The sequence below is a fragment of the Drosophila miranda genome, assembly GCF_003369915.1.
Source record: "Drosophila miranda strain MSH22 chromosome Y unlocalized genomic scaffold, D.miranda_PacBio2.1 Contig_Y2_pilon, whole genome shotgun sequence".
Taxonomy (NCBI): domain Eukaryota; kingdom Metazoa; phylum Arthropoda; class Insecta; order Diptera; family Drosophilidae; genus Drosophila; species Drosophila miranda.
This window is the reverse complement of record NW_022881614.1, coordinates 33,655,357-33,683,088: the sequence shown is the minus strand read 5'-3', so window position 1 is coordinate 33,683,088 and position 27,732 is coordinate 33,655,357. Positions and strand designations below refer to the sequence as shown.

The 27,732-nt window shown below is 44.2% G+C and overlaps 2 protein-coding genes, 1 long non-coding RNA gene and 3 pseudogenes across 5 annotated transcripts in view; 5 read left to right on the top strand and 1 right to left on the bottom strand.

Annotated features, from left to right (window-relative positions):
• The first annotated feature begins 93 nt into the window (after positions 1-93).
• LOC117194108 (kinesin-like protein subito) lies at positions 94-16,268 on the top strand. 3 transcript variants are annotated; one of them, XM_033398750.1, is made up of 4 exons: positions 94-991; positions 1,056-2,114; positions 2,153-2,292; positions 2,359-2,580. In XM_033398750.1, exons 1-4 carry the CDS (start codon positions 196-198, stop codon positions 2,506-2,508), a joined length of 2,145 nt encoding a protein of 714 aa, XP_033254641.1. In that variant the 5' UTR covers positions 94-195; the 3' UTR covers positions 2,509-2,580. The 3 variants fall into 3 exon arrangements, with proteins under 3 accessions (XP_033254641.1, XP_033254640.1, XP_033254639.1); XM_033398749.1 differs by lacking the exon at positions 2,359-2,580 and adding an exon at positions 16,198-16,268 and having other exon boundaries at positions 95-991; positions 1,056-2,067; positions 2,140-2,160; XM_033398748.1 differs by lacking the exon at positions 2,359-2,580 and having other exon boundaries at positions 95-991; positions 1,056-2,067; positions 2,140-2,254.
• Positions 3,575-5,438, top strand: LOC117194120 (annotated as a pseudogene).
• LOC117194121 lies at positions 6,500-10,532 on the top strand (annotated as a pseudogene).
• LOC117194122 overlaps positions 12,414-27,732 on the bottom strand; it is a 38,138-nt gene continuing 22,819 nt past the window's right edge. The window contains exon 3 of the long non-coding RNA XR_004474747.1: positions 12,414-14,421. This is a non-coding gene — a long non-coding RNA (uncharacterized LOC117194122). The remainder of the gene's footprint in view (positions 14,422-27,732) is intronic.
• On the top strand, positions 14,232-16,623 carry LOC117194119 (kinesin-like protein subito). Its single transcript, XM_033398762.1, has 4 exons — positions 14,232-15,003; positions 15,068-16,079; positions 16,152-16,332; positions 16,399-16,623. Exons 1-4 carry the CDS (start codon positions 14,253-14,255, stop codon positions 16,546-16,548), a joined length of 2,094 nt encoding a protein of 697 aa, XP_033254653.1. The 5' UTR covers positions 14,232-14,252; the 3' UTR covers positions 16,549-16,623.
• On the top strand, positions 17,341-26,802 carry LOC117194112 (annotated as a pseudogene).

Below are 27,732 nucleotides of genomic sequence, written 5' to 3'. Positions count from 1 at the left end.
ACGCAAGTTCCTCTTTTCCACAGAGCGATGCACCAACCCCACAACCTCTCAGAGGGAAAAAAAAAAACAAAGAGTGGCGCACACAATACAGTGGGATACAGTCACACTGAACGCAGCAACCGAAGACCTGGGAGCGTACGCTGTAAATTCGTTTGGTACATATTCGATGTATGAACTGACACATCTATATTTTGTATGGGAAATGCTTCTAGTCTTGTGTGCCTTGAACTTGCAGTCTTTATGGAATTATATTTGATAGAAAATATCAATAAATTTTGGCAAAAACTATCACGATATAAATATTACGAACTGTCAACGTTCGATACCGTATCACTGGTCGTAGCTGTCATCTACACAAATTTGAAAAAAGCGGCAACCCTACCAGAGGCGTCTGAAAAAAAGCGCGAATCTACAATTGAAGAAAATAAAATCTGCAAATCAGCAATAAACTTTTGGAATATTCGGCAACCGTCACACCTTAACATGAGCGATTCGTATGAAGCACCAGTGCGCGAAAAGCGCTCATTTCTCATGGCTCGAGATCCCAGCAATGACCGGCGCTGTCGACCAAGACCGGAGAAAAAGTTGCGTCTGTTCGATGATATACATGAAGCCATGGAGAGCACAGACGGCTCAGAGTACGCATCCAATGGTGGAGACTATGCAACTAGTGTCCCGAGTGCTGAAGATAGCAGTGTCGGGGATACTGGGCCACAGGTCTTTTTGCGTCTGCGTCCCGTTGGTGCCGCCTCCAAAGCATACTCGGTATCAGACGATGGAAAAGTGCTGGTTACCAGCGCGATGAGTGAAAACACCAGCACCAATGTCAACAAAATGGAAAAGCACTTTGGATTCACATCTATATTCGATGGCTCCGTTGGGCAGCGGGATGTCTACGACATCTGTGTTGGTCCCAGGATTCTGGATGAAAAATGCGTTACCATAATGACGTATGGCACTTCAGGCTCGGGAAAAACGTACACAATGCTTGGTATGTTCGATATTTTACTGTCTGCACCAAAGGGCAACTGCTCATAATGTTTTTTCCAACAAAGGCGATGATGTGCTTGCTGGTGTTATACCCCGCGGCCTAGAGCACATATTCACCATCTACATGGAAAACTTATACCACTCACCCAAACTAAAACTGGTCAACGGCTGCATTGAGTTCCTTCAGGACGAGACCACGTTGCGGGAAATGCAAATAAGCAAGAAACTGCTTAGCTTGTGCCAGGATATTGGCGGGCATCACGAGCGACTGAAGGAGGCGATTCAGGGGGATCACACCTTCGAGACAAAGGCCGACCCGAACGTCTCGGTAATGATTTGGGTATCATTTGTGGAGATCTACAATGAACTGGTATACGACCTATTGAGCATACCGCCGCGTCAAGAAAATCTTGGTGCTGTTCCGCGAAAGCCCATGAAGATCTCCTGTAATAAAGGTCAAGTATATATCAAGGGCCTGACGACTGTGTTCGTAAGAAGCAGCGAGGAAGCCTTGCGGCTGCTGCGGCTGGGACAGCAGCGTTCCACCTACGCTTCGACCTCGGTGAACGCGAACTCTAGCAGATCCCACTGTGTCTTCATCGTGGATGTGTTGAAGTACAACAGCTCGGGAATGACCACTCAATGTTCGTACAAGTTTTGCTACTTTGCGGGCTCGGAGCGTGTAAACAACACGGGCACCATCGGGTTACGCCTCAAGGAGGCGAAAAACATCAACACCTCCCTAATGACTTTGGGGCGGTGTCTGGACGCGGCCAGTACTTCACGGAAGAAGCCAAACAATGACGTCATACCATTTCGCGATTCAAAGCTTACCATGCTGTTGCAAGCAGCCCTCCTCGGAAAGGAACGCTTGGCCATGATAGTGACTGTCACACCGCTGGAGAAGTTCTATGAGGAAAACCTGAACGTGCTCAACTTCGCCTCCATAGCGAAGAATATCATTTTTAAAGAGCCTTTGATAAAGCAGCATAGTACACGATATTCCGGTTTCTTTGACAACTCTAAAAGGAATACCCAGTACGAATACGTCAAAGAGATTGAGGAGGATAATATCAGGTATAGAAATCTAATGAGCTCATCGCTTTTCGGCATAATAACACATCGTATAATCCACTTTTTACCGTACAGCCTGCGCGAAGAGATCTGAAGATGCAGATGCTGGAGGAGAAGCTGCGAAAGGAACTTTCGGAGACCTACCAAGAATTGATGCGGGCAAACAAGCAGTGGGAGGAGCAGACCGTGAAGCAACGTCTGATGGCAGAGCGGGAGTTCGAGTTTAAGGTTTGTACGCCTTACATAAAATGGTTTGCCTTTCCATTGCCACTAAACAATCGCGTATCATTACAGCTGGCATCACAAAAGCGGCGGTACGAAGAGCGAATCGAGGATCTCAAGGATGAAATCGAGGAACTCAAATCTTCCTCAAGCAAATCCGACAGTATGGACGAAAAGGAGGATGAGCCCAATGCGTCCATAGAAATACTCGATGATGAATAGTACATGTTATATTTGCCATCTTGTATTTTTAAGGGTTTGTTATAGTCTAAATAAAATCACTTATGAATTCAAGTAGTGTGTATTCTGAGAACTTTTCTATTTGTGAAAAACATGGAAATCATCCTTGGGCTTGGGTCATCCTTGGGCTGTTGTCAATCTCTGTTTGAAAGGTATTTCAACGATATTTTGCAGGTAGTGGTCTCCTTACAAAGACCAGGAATGAGTAACGACTAAGACATATCATTTTCAGAAATGGTCTTTCTAAATTACGCTTTAAAGCAGCTTGGAAAACAGTATCTTTATATAAAATAAACCAAATAGTGTATACAAATGGCCATAGGCTGACAAGCAACACGACTTTAAATACCAGCAACATTGACGTTACAACATTGTGACTGTTTTTTTGTTTAAACCTTGTTTTAGTCAAAATACAATAAATGGGAGTACTTAAAATTCGTTAATCTTGTAGAAAATGTATTTATCAATGGGATAAAACTATGAGCAATAGGAACAATTACGCCCTAACTTTTTTTTGTTTGACCTTTTTCACTAAAACCTTTTTTTTAGGCAAAATCTAATAAAAGCAAGTATTTAAAATAAGCCAGTCAAGTAGAAAGTTGAATCAGTAACCATATAAAATTATGTGGGCAGGGCTAAACAATCTATCTAGCTAGAAATATTCTACGGAATATCAGAAACGAGTAATATGTATAATAGAACTTGAATTCGTCAGTATATTTGCGGTATATTTTTAAATGAGACGGTATATTTCGGTATATTTCTGAGGGTCGCACGGTATATTTTTATCACACTGCTGCGCAGTTCATTAAAAAGATAGATTTCGAATTCAGTGCAAGTTGCATTAACAACTAGATTAGATTTATACCTCTAACACTCCAAAGGTACATTTAATAATAAGTGCTTAAACGAAAATTATAGTGAAAGCAGAAAACCATGAAAAACAATTGTGCAAATTTCTAAGCAGACATCAAATAAAGTGGCACACAACATAAACCCAGGCACACACATTGACATTGACTGTAACCGCAGCCATATGTACTATATATGCATATGTGTACTTATGTATACACTTATACGAGTATATTGTGAAATTATAAACAAAATTAATGCCTGGTGATTTGTTTTTGTTGCAGCTTGTGGCACCCACCTCTGTCTGCGGGGCGTGAAATGTTAAGGATTCACGTCAAAATGGGTCCGCAACGTAGTCATCATCCCAGCAACAACAACAACAGCAATGGAACCGCCACCAGCAGCAATGGCAATCGCGTTACCATAATGACGTATGGCACTTCAGGCTCGGGAAAAACGTACACAATGCTTGGTATGTTCGATATTTTACTGTCTGCACCAAAGGGCAACTGCTCATAATGTTTTTTCCAAAAAGGGCGATGATGTGCTTGCTGGTGTTATACCCCGCGGCCTAGAGCACATATTCACCATCTACATGGAAAACTTATACCACTCACCCAAACTAAAACTGGTCAACGGCTGCATTGAGTTCCTTCAGGACGAGACCACGTTGCGGGAAATGCAAATAAGCAAGAAACTGCTTAGCTTGTGCCAGGATATTGGCGGGCATCACGAGCGACTGAAGGAGGCGATTCAGGGGGATCACACCTTCGAGACAAAGGCCGACCCGAACGTCTCGGTAATGATTTGGGTATCATTTGTGGAGATCTACAATGAACTGGTATACGACCTATTGAGCATACCGCCGCGTCAAGAAAATCTTGGTGCTGTTCCGCGAAAGCCCATGAAGATCTCCTGCAATAAAGGTCAAGTATATATCAAGGGCCTGACGACTGTGTTCGTAAGAAGCAGCGAGGAAGCCTTGCGGCTGCTGCGGCTGGGACAGCAGCGTTCCACCTACGCTTCGACCTCGGTGAACGCGAACTCTAGCAGATCCCACTGTGTCTTCATCGTGGATGTGTTGAAGTACAACAGCTCGGGAATGACCACCAATGTTCGTACAAGTTTTGCGACCTTGCGGGCTCGGAGCGTGTAAACAACACGGGCACCATCGGGTTACGCCTCAAGGAGGCGAAAAACATCAACACCTCCCTAATGACTTTGGGGCGGTGTCTGGACGCGGCCAGTACTTCACGGAAGAAGCCAAACAATGACGTCATACCATTTCGCGATTCAAAGCTTACCATGCTGTTGCAAGCAGCCCTGCTCGGAAAGGAACGCTTGGCCATGATAGTGACTGTCACACCGCTGGAGAAGTTCTATGAGGAAAACCTGAACGTGCTCAACTTCGCCTCCATAGCGAAGAATATCATTTTTAAAGAGCCTTTGATAAAGCAGCATAGTACACGATATTCCGGTTTCTTTGACAACTCTAAAAGGAATACCCAGTACGAATACGTCAAAGAGATTGAGGAGGATAATATCAGGTATAGAAATCTAATGAGCTCATCGCTTTTCGGCATAATAACACATCGTATAATACACTTTTTACCGTACAGCCTGCGCGAAGAGATCTGAAGATGCAGATGCTGGAGGAGAAGCTGCGAAAGGAACTTTCGGAGACCTACCAAGAATTGATGCGGGCAAACAAGCAGTGGGAGGAGCAGACCGTGAAGCAACGTCTGATGGCAGAGCGGGAGTTCGAGTTTAAGGTTTGTACGCCTTACATAAAATGGTTTGCCTTTCCATTGCCACTAAACAATCGCGTATCATTACAGCTGGCATCACAAAAGCGGCGGTACGAAGAGCGAATCGAGGATCTCAAGGATGAAATCGAGGAACTCAAATCTTCCTCAAGCAAATCCGACAGTATGGACGAAAAGGAGGATGAGCCCAATGCGTCCATAGAAATACTCGATGATGAATAGTACATGTTATATTTGCCATCTTGTATTTTTAAGGGTTTGTTATAGTCTAAATAAAATCACTTATGAATTCAAGTAGTGTGTATTCTGAGAACTTTTCTATTTGTGAAAAACATGGAAATCATCCTTGGGCTTGGGTCATCCTTGGGCTGTTGTCAATCTCTGTTTGAAAGGTATTTCAACGATATTTTGCAGGTAGTGGTCTCCTTACAAAGACCAGGAATGAGTAACGACTAAGACATATCATTTTCAGAAATGGTCTTTCTAAATTACGCTTTAAAGCAGCTTGGAAAACAGTATCTTTATATAAAATAAACCAAATAGTGTATACAAATGGCCATAGGCTGACAAGCAACACGACTTTAAATACCAGCAACATTGACGTTACAACATTGTGACTGTTTTTTTTTGTTTAAACCTTGTTTTAGTCAAAATACAATAAATGGGAGTACTTAAAATTCGTTAATCTTGTAGAAAATGTATTTATCAATGGGATAAAACTATGAGCAATAGGAACAATTACGCCCTAACTTTTTTTTGTTTGACCTTTTTCACTAAAACCTTTTTTTTAGGCAAAATCTAATAAAAGCAAGTATTTAAAATAAGCCAGTCAAGTAGAAAGTTGAATCAGTAACCATATAAAATTATGTGGGCAGGGCTAAACAATCTATCTAGCTAGAAATATTCTACGGAATATCAGAAACGAGTAATATGTATAATAGAACTTGAATTCGTCAGTATATTTGCGGTATATTTTTAAAATGAGACGGTATATTTCGGTATATTTCTGAGGGTCGCACGGTATATTTTTATCACACTGCTGCGCAGTTCATTAAAAAGATAGATTACAACTAGATTAGATTTATACATCTAACACTCCAAAGGTACATTTAATAATAAGTGCTTAAACGAAAATTATAGTGAAAGCAGAAAACCATGAAAAACAATTGTGCAAATTTCTAAGCAGACATCAAATAAAGTGGCACACAACATAAACCCAGGCACACACATTGACATTGACTGTAACCGCAGCCATATGTACTATATATGCATATGTGTACTTATGTATACACTTATACGAGTATATTGTGAAATTATAAACAAAATTAATGCCTGGTGATTTGTTTTTGTTGCAGCTTGTGGCACCCACCTCTGTCTGCGGGGCGTGAAATGTTAAGGATTCACGTCAAAATGGGTCCGCAACGTAGTCATCATCCCAGCAACAACAACAACAGCAATGGCACCGCCACCAGCAGCAATGGCAATCGCCAGCAGAAGGAGTTTACGTGCTGTTTTGGTCTGCATGTCCATACGGCCACCCTGATGATTGGATTGTGGCATTTGGTAAGAAACTCAATTACCACCCTCTGACCTTTACCCCACCCACACACACAGCTGCAGCAGGCTTCTCAAAATGTGTATACACAGCTGCATTCCCACGCATGCAAGTTGTTGCCGCTTCATTTTTGACCCTTTTCAGTGTCAAGAAAGGGAAAAATCAATCGACCATGCCTGCGCAGTTCCTCCAAAACTGCACGCATCCAGCAGCTCTAAAACTTTCGCACTGCACACGTCTAACTTTCCCTGCGTGGGTTTTCCTCCCCCTGTGACGTCAATCCGTGCGTCATCTGATCGGCAACAGTGCCAGCGAAGATGGGACTTAGCATCACTTTGCATCCCAATACGGAAGTGTCGGTCCGGATCCGTGACTGGCAAACGGTATAGTGCGATTACACAAGCCCTAAGGTGGGCTTTTGTCCAGCCCCCGGCTGAAAGTAGCCCCTACTACAGCCCATTGTGGAGAGGTGTCGCCTACACATGACTTGGCATAAGCAATTGGCATAATTTGTGTTTGAGCAGCATCAGCGACTGTGGGGCTCTGAAACCTTGTCGATGGTGTTCCGTTTCACCACTTCGGGTCCCAGTTTCCCCTTTTCTTTGTTTACCCCTCCAATTCGAGTCGAGTATCGGCTGTTCAAACGCTCTTATTTATTTATTTATTTGTGTAGCGTATAGCCGCGAATTGAATATTCCGATTGGGTCATCATATAGTGATACAGTCATCTTGCGACCATCTGACTGATCCAACTTCGTTTAGGTATCCAAATTAGAATTATAACAAACAAACCATGCGCCTCCATTTAAGTGTCGCATTAAAGGTCAATTTGCCGTCAAAACAGAGCCTTGAACCTGATGTGATGTCTAAGCACGGGCCATATGTGCAAACAGTCACCGCCAGATAGGAGCTGTTCCATTTATTTTTAAAAATCCACGTACTCGCCAGATGATATGCAAACATTTCCCCTCAGATATGCATACAACATCTTTCTGTTCGGTCAACAGTTTCAACAGCGCGATAGAAGGCCGCCATTATTTGGAGAATTGTTAATTCAACTGTCACTTATTAGCAAACAAATCGCAAATCAAATCTACTGAAGTTTCCTTATCTGTTGTGGTTTTTTTCTCTTGCCAGCTCGGCTGCCAGCTCATCGTCATGATAAGCCATAGAATACCCAAACACCTGCGAGATGTTCAAAAAATGTGTTTAATGAATCTGTATCTATCCCCTACGATATGAGCTGGCATTTGCCTTCCCAGTCATTTTGAAATAATATTAAAACTAACATTCGAATCTACATTTTTCGCACAAGAGCAATTTGAAATGATTTCTCCTTTCCAATGAGATCGCTTCCAGAAGAAGCATTCGACACAGCTTGTGCAAGATTCGAGTGCAATGTACCACGGAGCAGAGAGCGATTACGAAGAATCTGATTCCTATTCAGCGAGCACCCCCCTGAGCTATGACGAAGAAGAGAGCCTGGTGGAAGAGGAGCAGGAGCAGACGGATGAGAGTAGCAGCTCTGGGGACGTGGAGAGCGAGGAGAATGGCCTAGTCTTGCTGTACAAGAACCCAGCTTTTAATTGTCCTTCGTCCCCGTCCTGGCGCACGAATGCTGGCGAGCCTAAGGAGCGCACCCTGTACTCCTTGGGATATGCCGCATCCGACAAGTGGTCGACACTGGAAGCTACTCCTTGTCAGAATCGGCGAATGTCAGTTCCCAGTGCATCTCATGGTTCTGCAGAGCTACTCACAGTCGTTTCGCGATACCGCCCACGATATTGAATTGGAGCTACCAGAGGAGTATGTGACCGCAAGGAGTTTCGGTCTTATCTACGAATGGATGCTTACGGACAAGCCGCTCCTGCCCCGATTGGGCCTGCTGGAGGTCCTTCGAGCGGCATAGTTCTTGAAGATCATGGTTGCAAAGAGAACGCAGCTGCATTGCTGTACGTGGAGGCGAGGCGCCTGAACATGGAGCGATCTCAGCGACGTTTCCTTCTGCGTATTTCAAAGTTCTTTCTGACACTTGTGGCCTCTGAGGAGTTTCTCCTTCTGCCGCTGAAGCCGCTCCTTCTTCTGTATGCTCGCGTATGCTCGGTGTCAACTCGGAGCTGGAGGTCCTAATGTCTGCAGTGCGCTGGTTGAATTGCCGGTGGCCTCAGCTCCAGGACAAGGTAAAAGAGGTCTCATCTTGTGTACGTTTTGCTTTGATCGCGCCGTGGCATTTAGTACGACTCCAAAATCCGGAATTATCTTCCTTGGAAGTGCTGAGGGTTGTCACTGACCCGACTGTGCGTCAGCTGATCCACGATGGCATTGCCTACACAACCACGCGAATCTACTACGGCGCCGATCAAGAGGGGTTCAAAAATCACCTCCTCAAATCTGCCATGAGCATACCAGAGCCAAGATCTTGGATCTTCGACCCCGCCTGCAGCCATCACCATCGCATTAACTGCAAGTTAGCACTGGACTTTTCCTACCAAGCGTTCATTGGATACCTCAACCGCCTGCAGGTACAGCCCAAGCACTACTGGAAATCGCTGGAGTCGGCAGTGGCTCCGAGCGGCGTCGAGTGCCTCAGCTGCCACCACTTAACCCAAAGGTTGCAGCCCTTGGCCCCAGCTGACCATCGCTAAACCCGTTTCCGTTGTATTCATTTGTTGTGAAAATTTTTAATATATATCTTGATACCCATTCCATTGAATTGATCCTGTCTTAGCTCATTGTTCCCACATAAGCTTATACGATGGTATAATACAGCGTAGTATTCATGTATCCGTCTCCGCTTCACTTGCAGTTCCTCAACATTTTGGCCCTGAGCGTTCTGGCGGTCATCTGGCGCAACCCCGAGATGATGGACGAGTTGGAAAGCGGCAGCATTGACTACACTGTGGATCTCAATGCACCGGCCTTGCCGACGCCCCTGAGCAAAGTGGACCCGCCCTACGCCTACCGCGACCATTCCCTCAACTATCGTAAGCGTGAGCGTAAGCAGTGACACAGAGTGGATCCGTGGATGGATTACTAATTATCGTTTTCGGTTTCATTCTATGCTTGTAGAGAACTTTGACATGGGCGGACTGGTGTGCACCTGCATAATAGCCATAACACTGATGATGATCTATGGAACCATCAAGGGGAAACCGTCGCATCTGTCTGCAGCTGTTTGACTTCGCCATAACGACGTAAGATAATTTTAAATCGTTTTGTGGGCAACCTCCCCAGCTCTTTCCGGTTGCAGCCTCACCGCCGCTGGCTATCTGTGCTACCTACAGGCCATCAATAGAATCATTGCCGAGTCTCACCGCTTGCCCTGGCGCGAGAAGCTGCTGGAGCTGCCGCCTGAGGAGCTCGTCGTGGTGGTTCTCGTCGTTTTCGTGTGCATTGTATTCCTGAAGGCCTACTGCATTGGCATCGTCTGGCGCTGTTACAAGTACCTGACTCTGCGTCAGCAACATATCCGCACATTGTTTCCGATGATGATGATCTGGAGGTGATCGACGCAGGCCTGGATGCGATGGAGAGCATTCCACCGCCGCCGCCGTACAACGATGTGGCCGATGCCGAAGTGCAGGTGCCATCCCCGTCTGCGGTAGATCGTCAGGTCAACATAAAACCTGGGCGCAATGAGAGCCAGGCCTAAGTTGTGATTTCTTTAAGTTTTTTTCTCACTATGTAACCGTGATGTGAGCGCGTGCTCGCATTACTACCATTCACATCCTCGTCTTGCCCAGCCGCACAACGTTTTTTTGGTTATCATTACTTGGCTCATTCCGTTTCCTCCATCAATCAGGTGCACTCTTGCGTTTATACATATATGCTCTCTCTATACATATATAGTATGTATTTATGCACAAATGTGTTGAAAAGTGTTTTAGCAAATTAAAAATTTTAAGTAATTCCCATTTATAGCCGCCGCCCATATTGTTGTTTAAGGTAAAACGATTTTACGATTTATGAATGCATATATGCTATATATATATATATATGGTTGCTTGTCTTTAAATTTCCAAAACCAAAAAAAGGACCGTAGCAAGGATTTTGGTGTGGCCCAGAAAAGCTTCAATTCCTTTTCGGCCACGTCCGATATTCGAAAGTAGATGCAACAACAACCTGTTATAAACGTTTTCATTCGTTTAACCATGAGAATTTCAATTAGATTAAGCCCAAGAAGTTCGTTACCAGATAAATTCAATTGGCGCCCGCAGCCCACAGCCCGAAAGCCCTGTCTCTGGGTATGAATGTTGTGAACGTTGTGAGTTGCTGCGGACACCGCAACTCTACAGTTATACCCGATACTAAGTCAGTATGGCTCTCCTCCGGCAGACGCCGCTAATATTGAACGACAAGACGAAGAGTGCGTGCGAGAGAGACAGAAAATCAGTCTGAGCGTGACGTCGGGCGCTGCGTAGCCACTGCAAATTGATTTGTTCCTATTGGCTATAAAAATGATCTGATCTGATCCAGATTCAGCAATCTGATAGATATGATCATTATCTATGATTCTGCGTTTTTAGTTTTCTCGTATCCTCAATATTGTGGATGCAACAGATTTTCGTCCTTTGTGGGGGCGGAAGGGGGTGGGGCGAAATTTTGAGATATACGTTTTATAGTAAGATCTAACAGGAGTGCGGATACCAAATTTGGTTACTCTAGCCTTAATAGTCTCTCAGATTTTTTAATATCCCCAGATTTTTGTCCTTTGCGGGGGCGGAAGGGGGTGTGGCGAAATTTTGAAACAAACTCGTCTCGGTCCGATATATTAGGAGTGTGGATACCAAATTTGGTTGCTCTAGCTTTTGTAGTCTCTGAGATCTAGGCGCTAATGTTTTACTCTAAGAAAAAACCTATGCTACGTGTGTGTTAGAGAGAGAAAGGCGAGAAAGAATGAAATTGTTTTCTTGATTCTGGCTATAATAATTATACGATCTGGTTCAGATTTTGCACTCTAGAAGATATAGTCATCTTCTACGATTCTGAGTTTTTAGTTTTATACTATCTTTAAAAATGTAGATGCCACAGATTTTCGTCCTTTTTGTAGCAGTGACATATCACAGAAGTCCGGATCCAAAACAACGTTGCTCTAGCTCTTATAGTCTTTGAGCACTAGGCGCTGAAGGGGACGGACAGACGGACGGACGGACAGACAGACATGGCTCAATCGACTCGGCTATTGATGCTGATCAAGAATATATATACTTTATGGGGTCGGAAACGATTCCTTCTGGACGTTACACACATACACTTTTACCACAAATCTAATATACCCCAATACTCATTTTGAGTATCGGGTATAAAAATAAAACCAAGTTTAAGCGCAGGGAAGTTAAGTTAAGGGAAATTGAAAATATTTGGAGAGGGTAAACTAAGTGCTAGTAATGTATTTAAATTTTAGCTATTAATGAATAAACTTATAATGTCTCCTTAAACGTTGATCTTGATTTCCGATACCCAGCCCCTCTAGTAGCGAGTCCTAAAGAAAAGGGGTCATAAAGAATAGAGGAAGATGGCAGATTATGACCAAGGAAGGTTGGGCGTGGTCCTTCATTCCAGCTGAGGACGACTTTTTCTCCGTTCGTGTCGCGTGCGTGTGCATATGTGTAAGTGAAGTCTAATGGCCAAAAGTTTTGTTTCTCTCCGGTTCTGGAATTGTACTTGTACATGTACATGTCGTTAAGTTTCTTGCACGCTCTTTTAATATAAAAACAAATATCGTAGGTCTCAGAATAGACAAATAAAAAGAACACCACCCTTTTGCCGACGAGACAGTAGCCGGAATGATAGCGTGCTGGTCGACCTCTGAGGAAAACATATGTCCTACTAACCGTTGTCCACTATAGGCCGTTGATTCCAGTGGTTACACTGCCCATAAAGAAACACACTCTCATATTTGGGCAATGCTGATTGTCTCTATCAGAGGAATGTTGAAAATACGGTTCGAAGTGTGATTTGTTGACCCCTAAATGGAAGTAATCTTCTGCACAATCATGGGAAGAATACAGAGTTTAATCCTTTCAACACCTTTATTGTGTTGACAACACCGCGATTCGCATTGATATGGATGGCCAGACACGGTCGATGGTCGCCTTCAACCAACCGACTTATCCAGCCAGCCAGCTGCATCTTGAACTCACATTTCAATGATGTGATATGGAATGGTGTTAGGGTGGGAGCAGCAGCAGATGGAGGTTTGTTTTGGTGCGGCGCAGTTCCGAAAACAAAAGTAAACTATTGGGAACCGGTTTTCGCAGCCATACACATTTCTTATAAGACCAAAACAAGAAAGGCGATTGCAGCAGATTCAAATTACGTCACCAGTTAGAGGCGCAGATACACACACACACACACACACAGAGAGAAACGGAGAGATAGAGAGAAACTAAACAATTGACGTTATATTTGAATGCGATGATATCACACTGCAAATATCATGATATGGGAAAACCCTAACTGGAAAAACCAACAAAATGGGAGAAAAAAAAGAAAAAGTTAATGTAGCCCAAGGAGTAACGGCTAATTAACGTGAGTTTTCGTCGAAGAAGCCAACAAGCTCGGGAGGGATTCGAACACACGATCGAAGTGAGAGCGCGATCGTCGTCCCTACCTAAAACCGCATGAGAAATGTCCAAACGACTAGACCGCATAGCCACGCCAGCTAGAAGTTTGATCGCTTCCCAGAGCAAACATACATGCTCATGTATACATACATATGTATGTGTGGAATAGAATTACACCGAAGAACAGCTGTTGTTGCGGTTGATCCCAACCTGATTGGCACTCTCCAAATTCGCACTTATTTACGACGGGTTGTTGTTTGGCACTGATAACGCCATAGGCCCCACCTTGATATGGCGAGCACACACACCATCTATCTGATCACCCACCCGCGTGGACGCTTTTGTTCTCTAATTCTCTCTGATTCCATGGCGTTTCGTAGAGTGCAGTTTATCTCTGCCTCTATAAATAGGAGACAAAAGTGAATTCGGAGTATGACGTAGTGCAGAAGTGTGGGACAGGGGAGGAAAGGCAACTAGTGCGTTTGCTGAGAAACTGCAACAGCGCGCAGCCAGCCAACGCGCAGGAACGCGGAGAAACAACAATCGAACGACGCAAAATTATAGGAACTAGGATTCGCGGGGCGAGGGGAGGCATAGGCAATGGCGGTGGTGGGCACTAAGATAAAAGGAAACTTACTGTAAAAGTGCAGTTACAGTAACGCGATTTTATATAACTGCAGTTGCACTCCACGTTCACTTTTGCTTATTTGCTAAAAACACCAATTAAAAACAGGTTTCTCTGCGTCTTATAGTAGGACCTATATCACTTCATATTTAAAAGCAAATGTTTCAATTTGTATTTTGTACGCAAGTTCCTCTTTTCCACAGAGCGATGCACCAACCCCACAACCTCTCAGAGGGAAAAAAAAAACAAAGAGTGGCGCACACAATACAGTGGGATACAGTCACACTGAACGCAGTACTGACACATCTATATTTTGTATGGGAAATGCTTCTAGTCTTGTGTGCCTTGAACTTGCAGTCTTTATGGAATTATATTTGATAGAAAATATCAATAAATTTTGGCAAAAACTATCACGATATAAATATTACGAACTGTCAACGTTCGATACCGTATCACTGGTCGTAGCTGTCATCTACACAAATTTGAAAAAAGCGGCAACCCTACCAGAGGCGTCTGAAAAAAAGCGCGAATCTACAATTGAAGAAAATAAAATCTGCAAATCAGCAAAAAACTTTTGGAATATTCGGCAACCGTCACACCTTAACATGAGCGATTCGTATGAAGCACCAGTGCGCGAAAAGCGCTCATTTCTCATGGCTCGAGATCCCAGCGATGACCGGCGCTGTCGACCAAGACCGGAGAAAAAGTTGCGTCTGTTCGATGATATACATGAAGCCATGGAGAGCACAGACGGCTCAGAGTGCGCATCCAATGGTGGAGACTATGCAACTAGTGTCCCGAGTGCTGAAGATAGCAGTGTCGGGGATACTGGGCCACAGGTCTTTTTGCGTCTGCGTCCCGTTGGTGCCGCCTCCAAAGCATACTCGGTATCAGACGATGGAAAAGTGCTGGTTACCAGCGCGATGAGTGAAAACACCAGCACCAATGTCAACAAAATGGAAAAGCACTTTGGATTCACATCTATATTCGATGGCTCCGTTGGGCAGCGGGATGTCTACGACATCTGTGTTGGTCCCAGGATTCTGGATGAAAAATGCGTTACCATAATGACGTATGGCACTTCAGGCTCGGGAAAAACGTACACATTGCTTGGTATGTTCGATATTTTACTGTCTGCACCAAAGGGCAACTGCTCATAATGTTTTTTCCAACAAAGGCGATGATGTGCTTGCTGGTGTTATACCCCGCGGCCTAGAGCACATATTCACCATCTACATGGAAAACTTATACCACTCACCCAAACTAAAACTGGTCAACGGCTGCATTGAGCTCCTTCAGGACGAGACCACGTTGCGGGAAATGCAAATAAGCAAGAAACTGCTTAGCTTGTGCCAGGATATTGGCGGGCATCACGAGCGACTGAAGGAGGCGATTCAGGGGGATCACACCTTCGAGACAAAGGCCGACCCGAACGTCTCGGTAATGATTTGGGTATCATTTGTGGAGATCTACAATGAACTGGTATACGACCTATTGAGCATACCGCCGCGTCAAGAAAATCTTGGTGCTGTTCCGCGAAAGCCCATGAAGATCTCCTGCAATAAAGGTCAAGTATATATCAAGGGCCTGACGACTGTGTTCGTAAGAAGCAGCGAGGAAGCCTTGCGGCTGCTGCGGCTGGGACAGCAGCGTTCCACCTACGCTTCGACCTCGGTGAACGCGAACTCTAGCAGATCCCACTGTGTCTTCATCGTGGATGTGTTGAAGTACAACAGCTCGGGAATGACCACTCAATGTTCGTACAAGTTTTGCGACCTTGCGGGCTCGGAGCGTGTAAACAACACGGGCACCATCGGGTTACGCCTCAAGGAGGCGAAAAACATCAACACCTCCCTAATGACTTTGGGGCGGTGTCTGGACGCGGCCAGTACTTCACGGAAGAAGCCAAACAATGACGTCATACCATTTCGCGATTCAAAGCTTACCATGCTGTTGCAAGCAGCCCTGCTCGGAAAGGAACGCTTGGCCATGATAGTGACTGTCACACCGCTGGAGAAGTTCTATGAGGAAAACCTGAACGGGCTCAACTTCGCCTCCATAGCGAAGAATATCATTTTTAAAGAGCCTTTGATAAAGCAGCAAAGTACACGATATTCCGGTTTCTTTGACAACTCTAAAAGGAATACCCAGTACGAATACGTCAAAGAGATTGAGGAGGATAATATCAGGTATAGAAATCTAATGAGCTCATCGCTTTTCGGCATAATAACACATCGTATAATACACTTTTTACCGTACAGCCTGCGGGAAGAGATCGATCGATTGAAGTTCGACCATGTACTGAAGATGCAGATGCTGGAGGAGAAGCTGCGAAAGGAACTTTCGGAGACCTACCAAGAATTGATGCGGGCAAACAAAAAGCAGTGGGAGGAGCAGACCGTGAAGCAACGTCTGATGGCAGAGCGGGAGTTCGAGTTGGAGGTTTGTACGCCTTACATAAGATGGTTTGCCTTTCCATTGCCACTAAACAATCGCGTATCATTGCAGCTGGCATCACAAAAGCGGCGGTACGAAGAGCAAATCGAGGATCTCAAGGATGAAATCGAGGAACTCAAATCTTCCTCAAGCAAATCCGACAGTATGGACGAAAAGGAGGATGAGCCCAATGCGTCCATAGAAATACTCGATGATGAATAGTACATGTTATATTTGCCATCTTGTATTTTAAAGGGTTTGTTATAGTCTAAATAAAATCACTTATGAATTCAAGTAGTGTGTATTCTGAGAACTTTTCTATTTGTGAAAAACATGGAAATCATCCTTGGGCTTGGGTCATCCTTGGGCTGTTGTCAATCTCTGTTTGAAAGGTATTTCAACGATATTTTGCAGGTAGTGGTCTCCTTACAAAGACCAGGAATGAGTAATGACTAAGACATATCATTTTCAGAAATGGTCTTTCTAAATTACGCTTTAAAGCAGCTTGGAAAACAGTATCTTTATATAAAATAAACCAAATAGTGTATACAAATGGCCATAGGCTGACAAGCAACACGACTTTAAATCCCAGCAACATTGACGTTACAACATTGTGACTGTTTTTTTGTTTAAACCTTGTTTTAGTCAAAATACAATAAATGGGAGTACTTAAAATTCGTTAATCTTGTAGAAAACGTATTTATCAATGGGATAAAACTATGAGCAATAGGAACAATTACGCCCTAACTTTTTTTTGTTTGACCTTATTCACTAAAACCTTTTTTTTAGGCAAAATCTAATAAAAGCAAGTATTTAAAATAAGCCAGTCAAGTAGAAAGTTGAATCAGTAACCATATAAAATTATGTGGGCAGGGCTAAACGATCTATCTAGCTAGAAATATTCTACGGAATATCAGAAACGAGTAATATGTATAATAGAACTTGAATTCGTCAGTATATTTGCGGTATATTTTTAAAATGAGACGGTATATTTTGGTATATTTCTGAGGGTCGCACGGTATATTTTTATCACACTGCTGCGCAGTTAATTAAAAAGATAGATTTCGAATTCAGTGCAAGTTGCCTTAACAACTAGATTAGATTTATACATCTAACACTCCAAAGGTACATTTAATAATAAGTGCTTAAACGAAAATTATAGTGAAAGCAGAAAACCATGAAAAACAATTGTGCAAATTTCTAAGCAGACATCAAATAAAGTGGCACACAACATAAACCCAGGCACACACATTGACATTGACTGTAACCGCAGCCATATGTACTATATATGCATATGTGTACTTATGTATACACTTATACGAGTATATTGTGAAATTATAAACATAATTAATGCCTGGTGATTTGTTTTTGTTGCAGCTTGTGGCACCCACCTCTGTCTGCGGGGCGTGAAATGTTAAGGATTCACGTCAAAATGGGTCCGCAACGTAGTCATCATCCCAGCAACAACAAGAACAGCAATGGCACCGCCACCAGCAGCAATGGCAATCGCCAGCAGAAGGAGTTTACGTGCTGTTTTGGTCTGCATGTCCATACGGCCACCCTGATGATTGGATTGTGGCATTTGGTAAGAAACTCAATTACCACCCTCTGACCTTTACCCCACCCACACACACAGCTGCAGCAGGCTTCTCAAAATGTGTATACACAGCTGCATTCCCACGCATGCAAGTTGTTGCCGCTTCATTTTTGACCCTTTTCAGTGTCAAGGAAGGGAAAAATCAATCGACCATGCCTGCGCATTTCCTCCAAAACTGCACGCATCCAGCAGCTCTAAAACTTTCGCACTGCACACGTCTAACTTTCCCTGCGTGGGTTTTCCTCCCCCTGTGACGTCAATCCGTGCGTCATCTGATCGGCAACAGTGCCAGCGAAGATGGGACTTAGCATCACTTTGCATCCCAATACGGAAGTGTCGGTCCGGATCCGTGACTGGTAAACGGTATAGTGCGATTACACAAGCCCTAAGGTGGGCCTTTTGTCCAGCCCCCGGCTGAAAGTAGCCCCTACTACAGCCCCTACAGGAGAGGTGTCGCCTACACATGACTTGGCATAAGCAATTGGCATAATTTGTGTTTGAGCAGCATCAGCGACTGTGGGGCTCTGAAACCTTGTCGATGGTGTTCCGTTTCACTTCTTATCAACTTCAAGTGCAATTTAATACCACTTCGGGTCCCAGTTTCCCCTTTTCTTTGTTTACCCCTCCAATTCGAGTCGAGTATCGGCTGTTCAAACGCTCTTATTTATTTATTTATTTGTGTAGCGTATAGCCGCGAATTGAATATTCCGATTGGGTCATCATATAGTGATACAGTCATCTTGCGACCATCTGACTGATCCAACTTCGTTTAGGTATCCAAATTAGAATTATAACAAACAAACCATGCGCCTCCATTTAAGTGTCGCATTAAAGGTCAATTTGCCGTCAAAACAGAGCCTTGAACCTGATGTGATGTCTAAGCACGGGCCATATGTGCAAACAGTCACCGCCAGATACCAGGATATCCGAATCTATGAGCTGTTCCATTTATTTTTAAAAATCCACGTACTCGCCAGATGATATGCAAACATTTCCCCTCAGATATGCATACAACATCTTTCTGTTTGGTCAAAAGTTTCAACAGCGCGATAGAAGGCCGCCATAAATTGGAGAATTGTTAATTCAACTGTCACTTATTAGCACACAAATCGCAAATCAAATCTACTGAAGTTTCCTTATCTGTTGTGGTTTTTTTTCTCTTGCCAGCTCGGCTGCCAGCTCATCGTCATGATAAGCCATAGAATAACCAAACACCTGCGAGATGTTCAAAAAATGTTTTTAATGAATCTGTATCTATCCCCTACGATATGAGCTGGCATTTGGCTTCCCAGTCAATTTGAAATAATATTAAAACTAACATTCGAATCTACATTTTTCGCACAAGAGCAATTTGAAATGATTGCTCCTTTCCAATGAGATCGCTTCCAGAAGAAGCATTCGACACAGCTTGTGCAAGATTCGAGTGCAATGTACCACGGAGCAGAGAGCGATTACGAAGAATCTGATTCCTATTCAGCGAGCACCCCCCTGAGCTATGACGAAGAAGAGAGCCTGGTGGAAGAGGAGCAGGAGCAGACGGATGAGAGTAGCAGCTCTGGGGACGTGGAGAGCGAGGAGAATGGCCTAGTCTTGCTGTACAAGAACCCAGCTTTTAATTGTCCTTCGTCCCCGTCCTGGCGCACGAATGCTGGCGAGCCTAAGGAGCGCACCCTGTACTCCTTGGGATATGCCGCATCCGACAAGTGGTCGACACTGGAAGCTACTCCTTGTCAGAATCGGCGAATGTCAGGTCCCAGTGCATCTCATGGTTCTGCAGAGCTACTCACAGTCGTTTCGCGATACCGCCCACGATATTGAATTGGAGCTACCAGAGGAGTATGTGACCGCAAGGAGTTTCGGTCTTATCTACGAATGGATGCTTACGGATAAGCCGACCAAGCGTTCATTGGATACCTCAACCGCCTGCAGGTACAGCCCAAGCACTACTGGAAATCGCTGGAGTCGGCAGTGGCTCCGAGCGGCGTCGAGTGCCTCAGCTGCCACCACTTAACCCAAAGGTTGCAGCCCTTGGCCCCAGCTGACCATCGCTAAACCCGTTTCCGTTGTATTCATTTGTTGTGAAAATTTTTAATATATATCTTGATACCCATTCCATTGAATTGATCCTGTCTTAGCTCATTGTTCCCACATAAGCTTATACGATGGTATAATACAGCGTAGTATTCATGTATCCGTCTCCGCTTCACTTGCAGTTCCTCAACATTTTGGCCCTGAGCGTTCTGTCGGTCATCTGGCGCAACCCCGAGATGATGGACGAGTTGGAAAGCGGCAGCATTGACTGTGGATCTCAATGCACCGGCCTTGCCGACGCCCCTGAGCAAAGTGGACCCGCCCTACGCCTACCGCGACCATTCCCTCAACTATCGTAAGCGTGAGCGTAAGCAGTGACACAGAGTGGATCCGTGGATGGATTACTAATTATCGTTTTCGGTTTCATTCTATGCTTTTTTTTTTTTTTTTTTCATGTGGAAAATTTGTATTTTATTGTAAACAAGTTTACTGCTACCTTTCGTGGCAACTTAATCTAGTTTTACATTTAAGGGGAAAAACAATTGATCACAGGAGATACATACTTAAACTTAATGTTACATATATGGAGTAGGTACATACATTATTTAGAATATTTACAAAAAGTTAATGAGATGTTATAGGAGGGATCTAGTAGGGAGATCCAGTGGATGACTCCTTTTGAGTCTTCTTTTCCTTGGCGGGTTAATTAGACGTCTGGCTAGCGCATTAGGGTGACCACCAAGTCGTTGCAAGTACCTTGCTGCATGTAATTGTATAACATCGCCCACTTTGGGAACCTTTAGGTCCCTCTCGATGTCGCTGTTTCGTATGTACCATGGAGCATTGCATATTCGTCGTAGAATTTTTGACTGAGCAACTCTAATTTTATTTAAGTTGGTTTTTGACGCGATGCCGTAAACTTGAAGTGCGTATTTCCATATGGGGCTGAGGATGGACTTGTATATCGTGACTTTGCTGTACAGCGATAGCTTATTTCTTGGTGCAAGTAGCCACGCCATCTTTCCCGCTTTCGCCATCACAGACTGTCGAACCATGGTAGTATGGGTTTTGAAATTTAGTGACCTGTCGAGTACAACACCCAGGTATTTGTACGAGCTCTTGTGCGTAAGTGTGGAGCCCAGCATATTAATGCCTCCGCAAGAAAGTGTTCTCGTAGCAAAAGTAACATTAGCACATTTGCTGCTGTTGATGCCTATGTTCCATTTCTGAGCCCAGACCTCAAAGCTGCTCACATATTGTTGCAGAGCTTCCGTAGCTAGATTTATGCTTGGACTTCTGGTCAGCACTGCAGTGTCATCCGCGTAGGTTGCTATCAACACATCGTCCTCGTCCAACCCAGTTATTACCCTTGAGGAAGGCATATCGGCTGTATATAGGGTATATAACGTTGGTCCAAGAACGCTGCCTTGTGGGACGCCTGCACAGATTGGGCGCTTCGATGATTTTGCTCCATTTACAACAACTCTAAAACTTCTGTCCATTAGAAAGCTACTCACCAGCTGGAATAGCTGCGGCGGCAATATGTTTCTCAGCTTAAAGAGGAGGCCATCATGCCACACCCTGTCAAACGCTTGTTGAATGTCCATAAACACAGCTACCGAATACATTTTTTGCTCCATTGCATCAAGCGCGAAGTTGAACACTCGATGAAGTTGTTCTGGCGTGCCGTGACCTTGTCTAAATCCAAACTGCCACTTTGGAATTCTTTTCTTTACAGGTTCAAGCTGCATGATGCGGTTCAGTATCATTCTTTCCGCCATCTTCCCTAGCGCTGAGAGCAGGCTAATTGGTCTGTAGCCATCGACTTCTGTGTGTTGTTTTTCTGGCTTAGGTACCATGGAGATTAGCGCCATCTTCCAGCAGGTAGGAAAGTGTCCTATCCTAAGAATGCTGTTGAGGAGCAGCACTATAAATAGCAGCGCTTTTTTAGGCAGAAGTTTTAAAGTCCTGTTGTCCAGCAGGTCCTCACCAGGGGATTTTTTGGCCTTCAGCTTCTTAATTTGCTGCACCACCTCTTGAAATGTGACTGGGCTTGCTGGCAAGGACATTTGAAATGGCATTTCCAATTGTAGCTCGACGGCCCTTCTTGTAACAGCAGACGTAAGATTAAATGGCTTAAATCTTTGCTCTAAACTGTCTGCGAAGATATCAGCCTTTTGCTGACTGGAGTAGCACCAACCGCCTGCTGGATTTTTAATTGGCGATTTAGGCATGACTACTCTTTTAAATCGGCTTGTAAGCTTCCAGAGAGTATAGTTGAAAGATGCATCGGGGCCAGCTTTTTCTAAAATGTTATCAATGCTCGTCTGCTTGACTTTTGCAAGTACCTTTTGCAAACGGTTTGATAGTCTCAAGTAGATTTGATGAACTCGAGTATCACCCGTTCTCGCATACTCTCTTCTTACTCTTCTTTTCAGGCGCAGGAGAGCTACGGCACTTGGGGGAAGAGTATCTTGTCGTCGTTGGCTTGGTGAACATTGGTTTACAGGCGCAGCAGAAGATGCAGCCAATATTACGTTTCTCATAAATATCGAGATTGCATCTTCTATATCATCGGGACTTCTTATTTCCGTGTTGAGGTTGATTCTACTATCTAGTTCGGCTTGAAATACTTCAACGCAAGAGCCTCGAGGGAGAATTTGTTGCTTCATAGTTTTGATTTGAGGAGAATGATGCACTGATGCTACAATTGGCAGGTGATCCGAGGAGAGTTCATATTTAGTTTCGACTGACAGCTTGTTTTGCGCAATCCCGTTGACAATGAAAAAGTCGAGAGCAGAAGGTGTAAGGCGAGTGTTGTATGAGAAGAAAGTTGCCTCGCCAGTGGCAAGGATTTCGCATGTGCTACTGACGATGGCCTCTTGCAATCGCTTCCCTCGACAGCATGATCTGACGTTACCCCACCATGGGTGCTTTGCGTTAAAGTCACCGCCTGCGATGAATCTGTTCCCCAGGCTAAGAAAAAGTTGCTCAAAATCAGTTGTACTCCAAGGTTGGTTGGGTGGCAGGTATATTGAGGAGATCTTGATGCATCCAACATTAGTCGGCACACTCACGCTGGCAACTTGTATGTTTATCCTGGACATAGGTTCCTTCTGAGTATGGGCAATGGACGATCGTATGAACAGAGCAGAGCCACTTTTCGATGTTCCGCTGGGATGATCAGCGTAATATTGATCGTATCCTGGTACGAATGCTCTCCGACCAGGGCGCATATGTGTCTCTGTTATCAACATTACATCGATTTTATTAGCATTTAGGAAAAGTCTAAGTTCTTCAATGTTCTTGACTAGCCCTCGTGCATTCCATAATCCGATTTTTAATTGAAGCTTGTTCATTTTGAAATAAGCTTCTGTACCAGGTCGCGGAAGGCTTTGTTTGCCTCCATCGTATCCTGTATTAGTTTGAACATTTGATCCATTCTACTATTAAGGTCGTTTATAGCTTTTTCTAATATTTTGAATTTGCTACTAAAATGTTGATCTTCAGCACCATTAAACAACCGGGAGCTGTCATGTAATGTGTTCACGTTAATATTTTTCTCTGCACGCGGTCTTGTTATGTCTGCATAGGAGAACCCACTCCTCACATTGGCATTTGAGATGACTTGCGATCCGACTGGGTGATTTTTATTTTTGCTACTGGCAGGCATTCCATCTTCTGGTAGTCTGGCTGTCGGCTTAAGCTTCTTGCTGAGTTCAATTCGGACTGAACAACTTTTATAGCTAGATAGGTGATCTTCGCCGCAGTTTGCACAAATGGATTTGTTACTAAGACTTAGTTCGCACGATTTTGATCCAGTATAGTGGTCGCCAGAGCATTTTCCACAGACTGGCTTTTTAAGGCAGTAGTTTCGCGTATGTCCAAAATCTTGGCATCTAAAGCACTGCACCAATTCTTTACTGTGCTTTGCCTTAATTACTGTTACTCTGTGCCTTCCAATTTGAGTAATCTTAAGTGCCTCTGCAATATTTGGTGTTTTCTTTAGGTTCACGTAGAACATACTCTGTCTTGTTTTTAAGTTATTTATTTCATGATCATCCTCTTCATTTATTTCAATATTACGCCAGTTTGGCTTCCTGGGGCAGTAGATGTTCATGACTGTAAAACCCTTGTCGGTGATAGTGTGCTCAATTAAGTGTTTTGGTACATTTGGATGGATATCTCGAATAATCAATCTGTACGGCGTATCCTCTCTCAACTGATGGTGCCAGAATTCACAGTTTTGCTTCGTCAGCATATCAATAACTGTTCGAAAAGCTTGGGAATTTTTTGCATATATACGCGAAACTCCAAATCTGGATGTGCGAATGTCATACTCATCAGCTGGAATTACAGAATTGAGGGCGTCTTCGAGTTTGTCCATTTTATTCACTTGCGGCACGCAAATAGCTGGAGGCTTAGGCACTATGCTTGGCTGCTGCTCATTGCTAGCTTCGTTTGCTACTAGCCCATGTTGCTCTTCTTCGTCCAGTTCCATGACAGATTCAGCTTCTTCAGATAGCGCTGCATAGCGATTATTTAGAAGTGGTACTGAAGGGGTAGTAACAGGTGTAAAATTTTGGCGGCCCTTGAATGGGTGATTTTTTGGAATAGCTGGGTGTGTACTTTTTTTAATTGTTTTTGAGACTTTATCAGCTCTTTTTTGCTTTTTACTAATAGAGACCATCGGCATCTGAAAGCTACAATCTTTTCCTTGGGATACTTTTTTGGCTAAGCTTAAAGTAGACGCCTCAGCTCTCGAGGTGCTCGGTACTGAACATATGTTGCCAGTTACGGTATTTGCCATTGAGTAATTCGCTGGACATTTCCCTGTTGAAAAAGATAGTGTGCTCGTGGTAATAGTGCTTGTAGTCGTTGCGATCAAGCTACTATTGTAGTTAGGCGTTCCAATTGCCTTATATAGGTCTTTAGCCAAGCTGGCACGGAATTCTGCAGGTGCACCAGCTATTTTCCTCATCTTATCAGTCGCTGAAAGCTTATCACTAAGCTGGGAATGATCAGGTGAGTCTACGTCCATTTTTTGGCACTTCACGAAATTTGCTTGTTACAAATTTGTGATTGCCTAGCATCAAGAATTCTTGCTACTAAGAAAAGTTGAGCTTTTGTTGCCCTTCGTTTGCGGCTGCACGCAGGGCGAGGGCAAAAGCTTGCCCGCTGTACGACAGCTTACTTCGCTTACTGTTCTTTGTTGTTCTCGTGTTACCGACACCGCTACGCAGTGTCTAAAAATAGATTCTCGTGCGAGATAAGCACACAGAATGCTCTTTGCGATTATTTAGAAACTTCAATGCGCGACACGTCCGTCTTCGACGAATGTATGGAAAGAACTCCATTCTATGCTTGTAGAGAACTTTGACATGGGCGGACTGGTGTGCACCTGCATGATAGCCATAACACTGATGATGATCTATGGAACCATCAAGGGGAAACCGTCGCATCTGTCTGCAGCTGTTTGACTTCGCCATAACGACGTAAGATCATTTTAAATCGTTTTGTGGGCAACCTCCCCAGCTCTTTCTTTCCGGTTGCAGCCTCACCGCCGCTGGCTATCTGTGCTACCTACAGGCCATCCATCGAATCATTGCCGAGTCTCACCGCTTGCCCTGGCGCGAGAAGCTGCTGGAGCTGCCGCCTGAGGAGCTCGTCGTGGTGGTTCTCGTCGTTTTCGTGTGCATTGTATTCCTGAAGGCCTACTGCATTGGCATCGTCTGGCGCTGTTACAAGTACCTGACTCTGCGTCAGCAACATATCCGCACATTGTTTCCCTTCCTCGAGACGGGATCCGGGATCAATGGTGTGGGCAGCACCTTTGGGGCTGAGGAGCGTGCCTACACCACTCTGTTGTCCAACTATGATGAGGCCATTGCCCAGTACTTGAAGCAGGCACCGCCGCCATCCTATCAGGTGGCCATGTCCAACTACCAAGAGGATCAGGCCGGAGAAGCTGGCGGTGCTGAAGCAAATCCTGGTGTGCCCCCCCTGTTCGTGGCTCTCCTCCATTATGGATGATAATGATAACATGGATAACAACAACGAAATGCCGAACAACAACAACACGATGCACGTGAATGCCAACACGCCTCCAATGCGACGCAGTGATGTCGCCCTTGGCCCCATTTCCGATGACGATGATGATCTGGAGGTGATCGACGCAGGCCTAGATGCGATGGAGAGCATTCCACCGCCGCCGCCGTACAACGATGTGGCCGATGCCGAAGTGCAGGTGCCATCCCCGTCTGCGGTAGATCGTCAGGTCAACATAACACCTGGGCGCAATGAGAGCCAGGCCTAAGTTGTGATTTCTTTAAGTTTTTTTCTCACTATGTAACCGTGATGTGAGCGCGTGCTCGCATTACTACCATCCACATCCTCGTCTTGCCCAGCCGCACAACGTTTTTTTGGTTATAATTACTTGGCTCATTCCGTTTCCTCCATCAATCAGGTGCACTCTTGCGTTTATACATATATGCTCTCTCTATACATATATAGTATTTAGTATTTATGCACAAATGTGTTGAAAAGTGTTTTAGCAAATGAAAAATTTTAAGTAATTCCCATTTATAGCCGCCGCCCATATTGTTGTTTAAGGTAAAATGAAAACGCAAGCAGATTGTCTTTATGAATGCATATATGCTATATATATATATATGGTTGCTTGTCTTTAAATTTCCAAAACCAAAAAAAGGAACGGAGCAAGGATTTTGGTGTGGCCCAGAAAAGCTTCAATTCCTTTTCGGCCACGTCCGATATTCGAAAGTAGATGCAACAACAACCTGTTATAAACGTTTTCATTCGTTTAACCATGAGAATTTCAATTAGATTAAGCCCAAGTAGTTCGTTACCAGATAAATTCAATTGGCGCCCGCAGCCCACATCCCGAAAGCCCTATCTCTGGGTATGAATGTTGTGAACGTTGTGAGTTGCTGCGGACACCGCAACTCTACAGTTATACCCGATACTAAGTCAGTATGGCTCTCCTCCGGCAGACGCCGCTAATATTGAACGACAAGACAAAGAGTGCGTGCGAGAGAGACAGAAAATCAGTCTGAGCGTGACGTCGGGCGCTGCGTAGCCACTGCAAATTGATTTGTTCCTATTGGCTATAAAAATGATCTGATTCAGATTCAGCAATCTGATAGATATGATCATTATCTATGATTCTGCGTTTTTAGTTTTCTCGTATCCTCAATATTGTGGATGCAACAAATTTTCGTCCTTTGTGGGGCGGAAGGGGGTGGGGCGAAATTTTGAGATATACGTTTTATAGTAAGATCTAAAAGGACAACCCAAATGGAATTTGATTACTCTAGCCTTAATAGTCTCTGAGATTTGTGGATGCCCCAGATTTTCGTCCTTTGCGGGGGCGGAAGGGGGTGTGGCGAAATTTGGACACGAAACGGTCAAGGTCCGATATCACAGGAGTGTGGATACCAAATTTGGTTGCTCTGGCTCTTATAGGTTCTGAGATCCTTGAACTCATATTTTGCAATTGACAAAACCGACCATGAAACCTGGGTGTTAGAGAGAGACAGAGCGAGAAAGAATGAAATTGTTTTCTTGATTCTGGCTATAATCATTATTCGATCTGGTTCAGATTTTGCACTGTAGAAGATATGGTCATCCTCACCGATTCTGCGTTTTTGGTTTTATCGTATCTTTAAAAATGTGGATGCCACAGATTTTCGTCCTTTGTGGGGGCGGAAGTGGGCGGGGCGAAGTTTTGAAATATTTTTGTAGCAGTGACATATCACAGA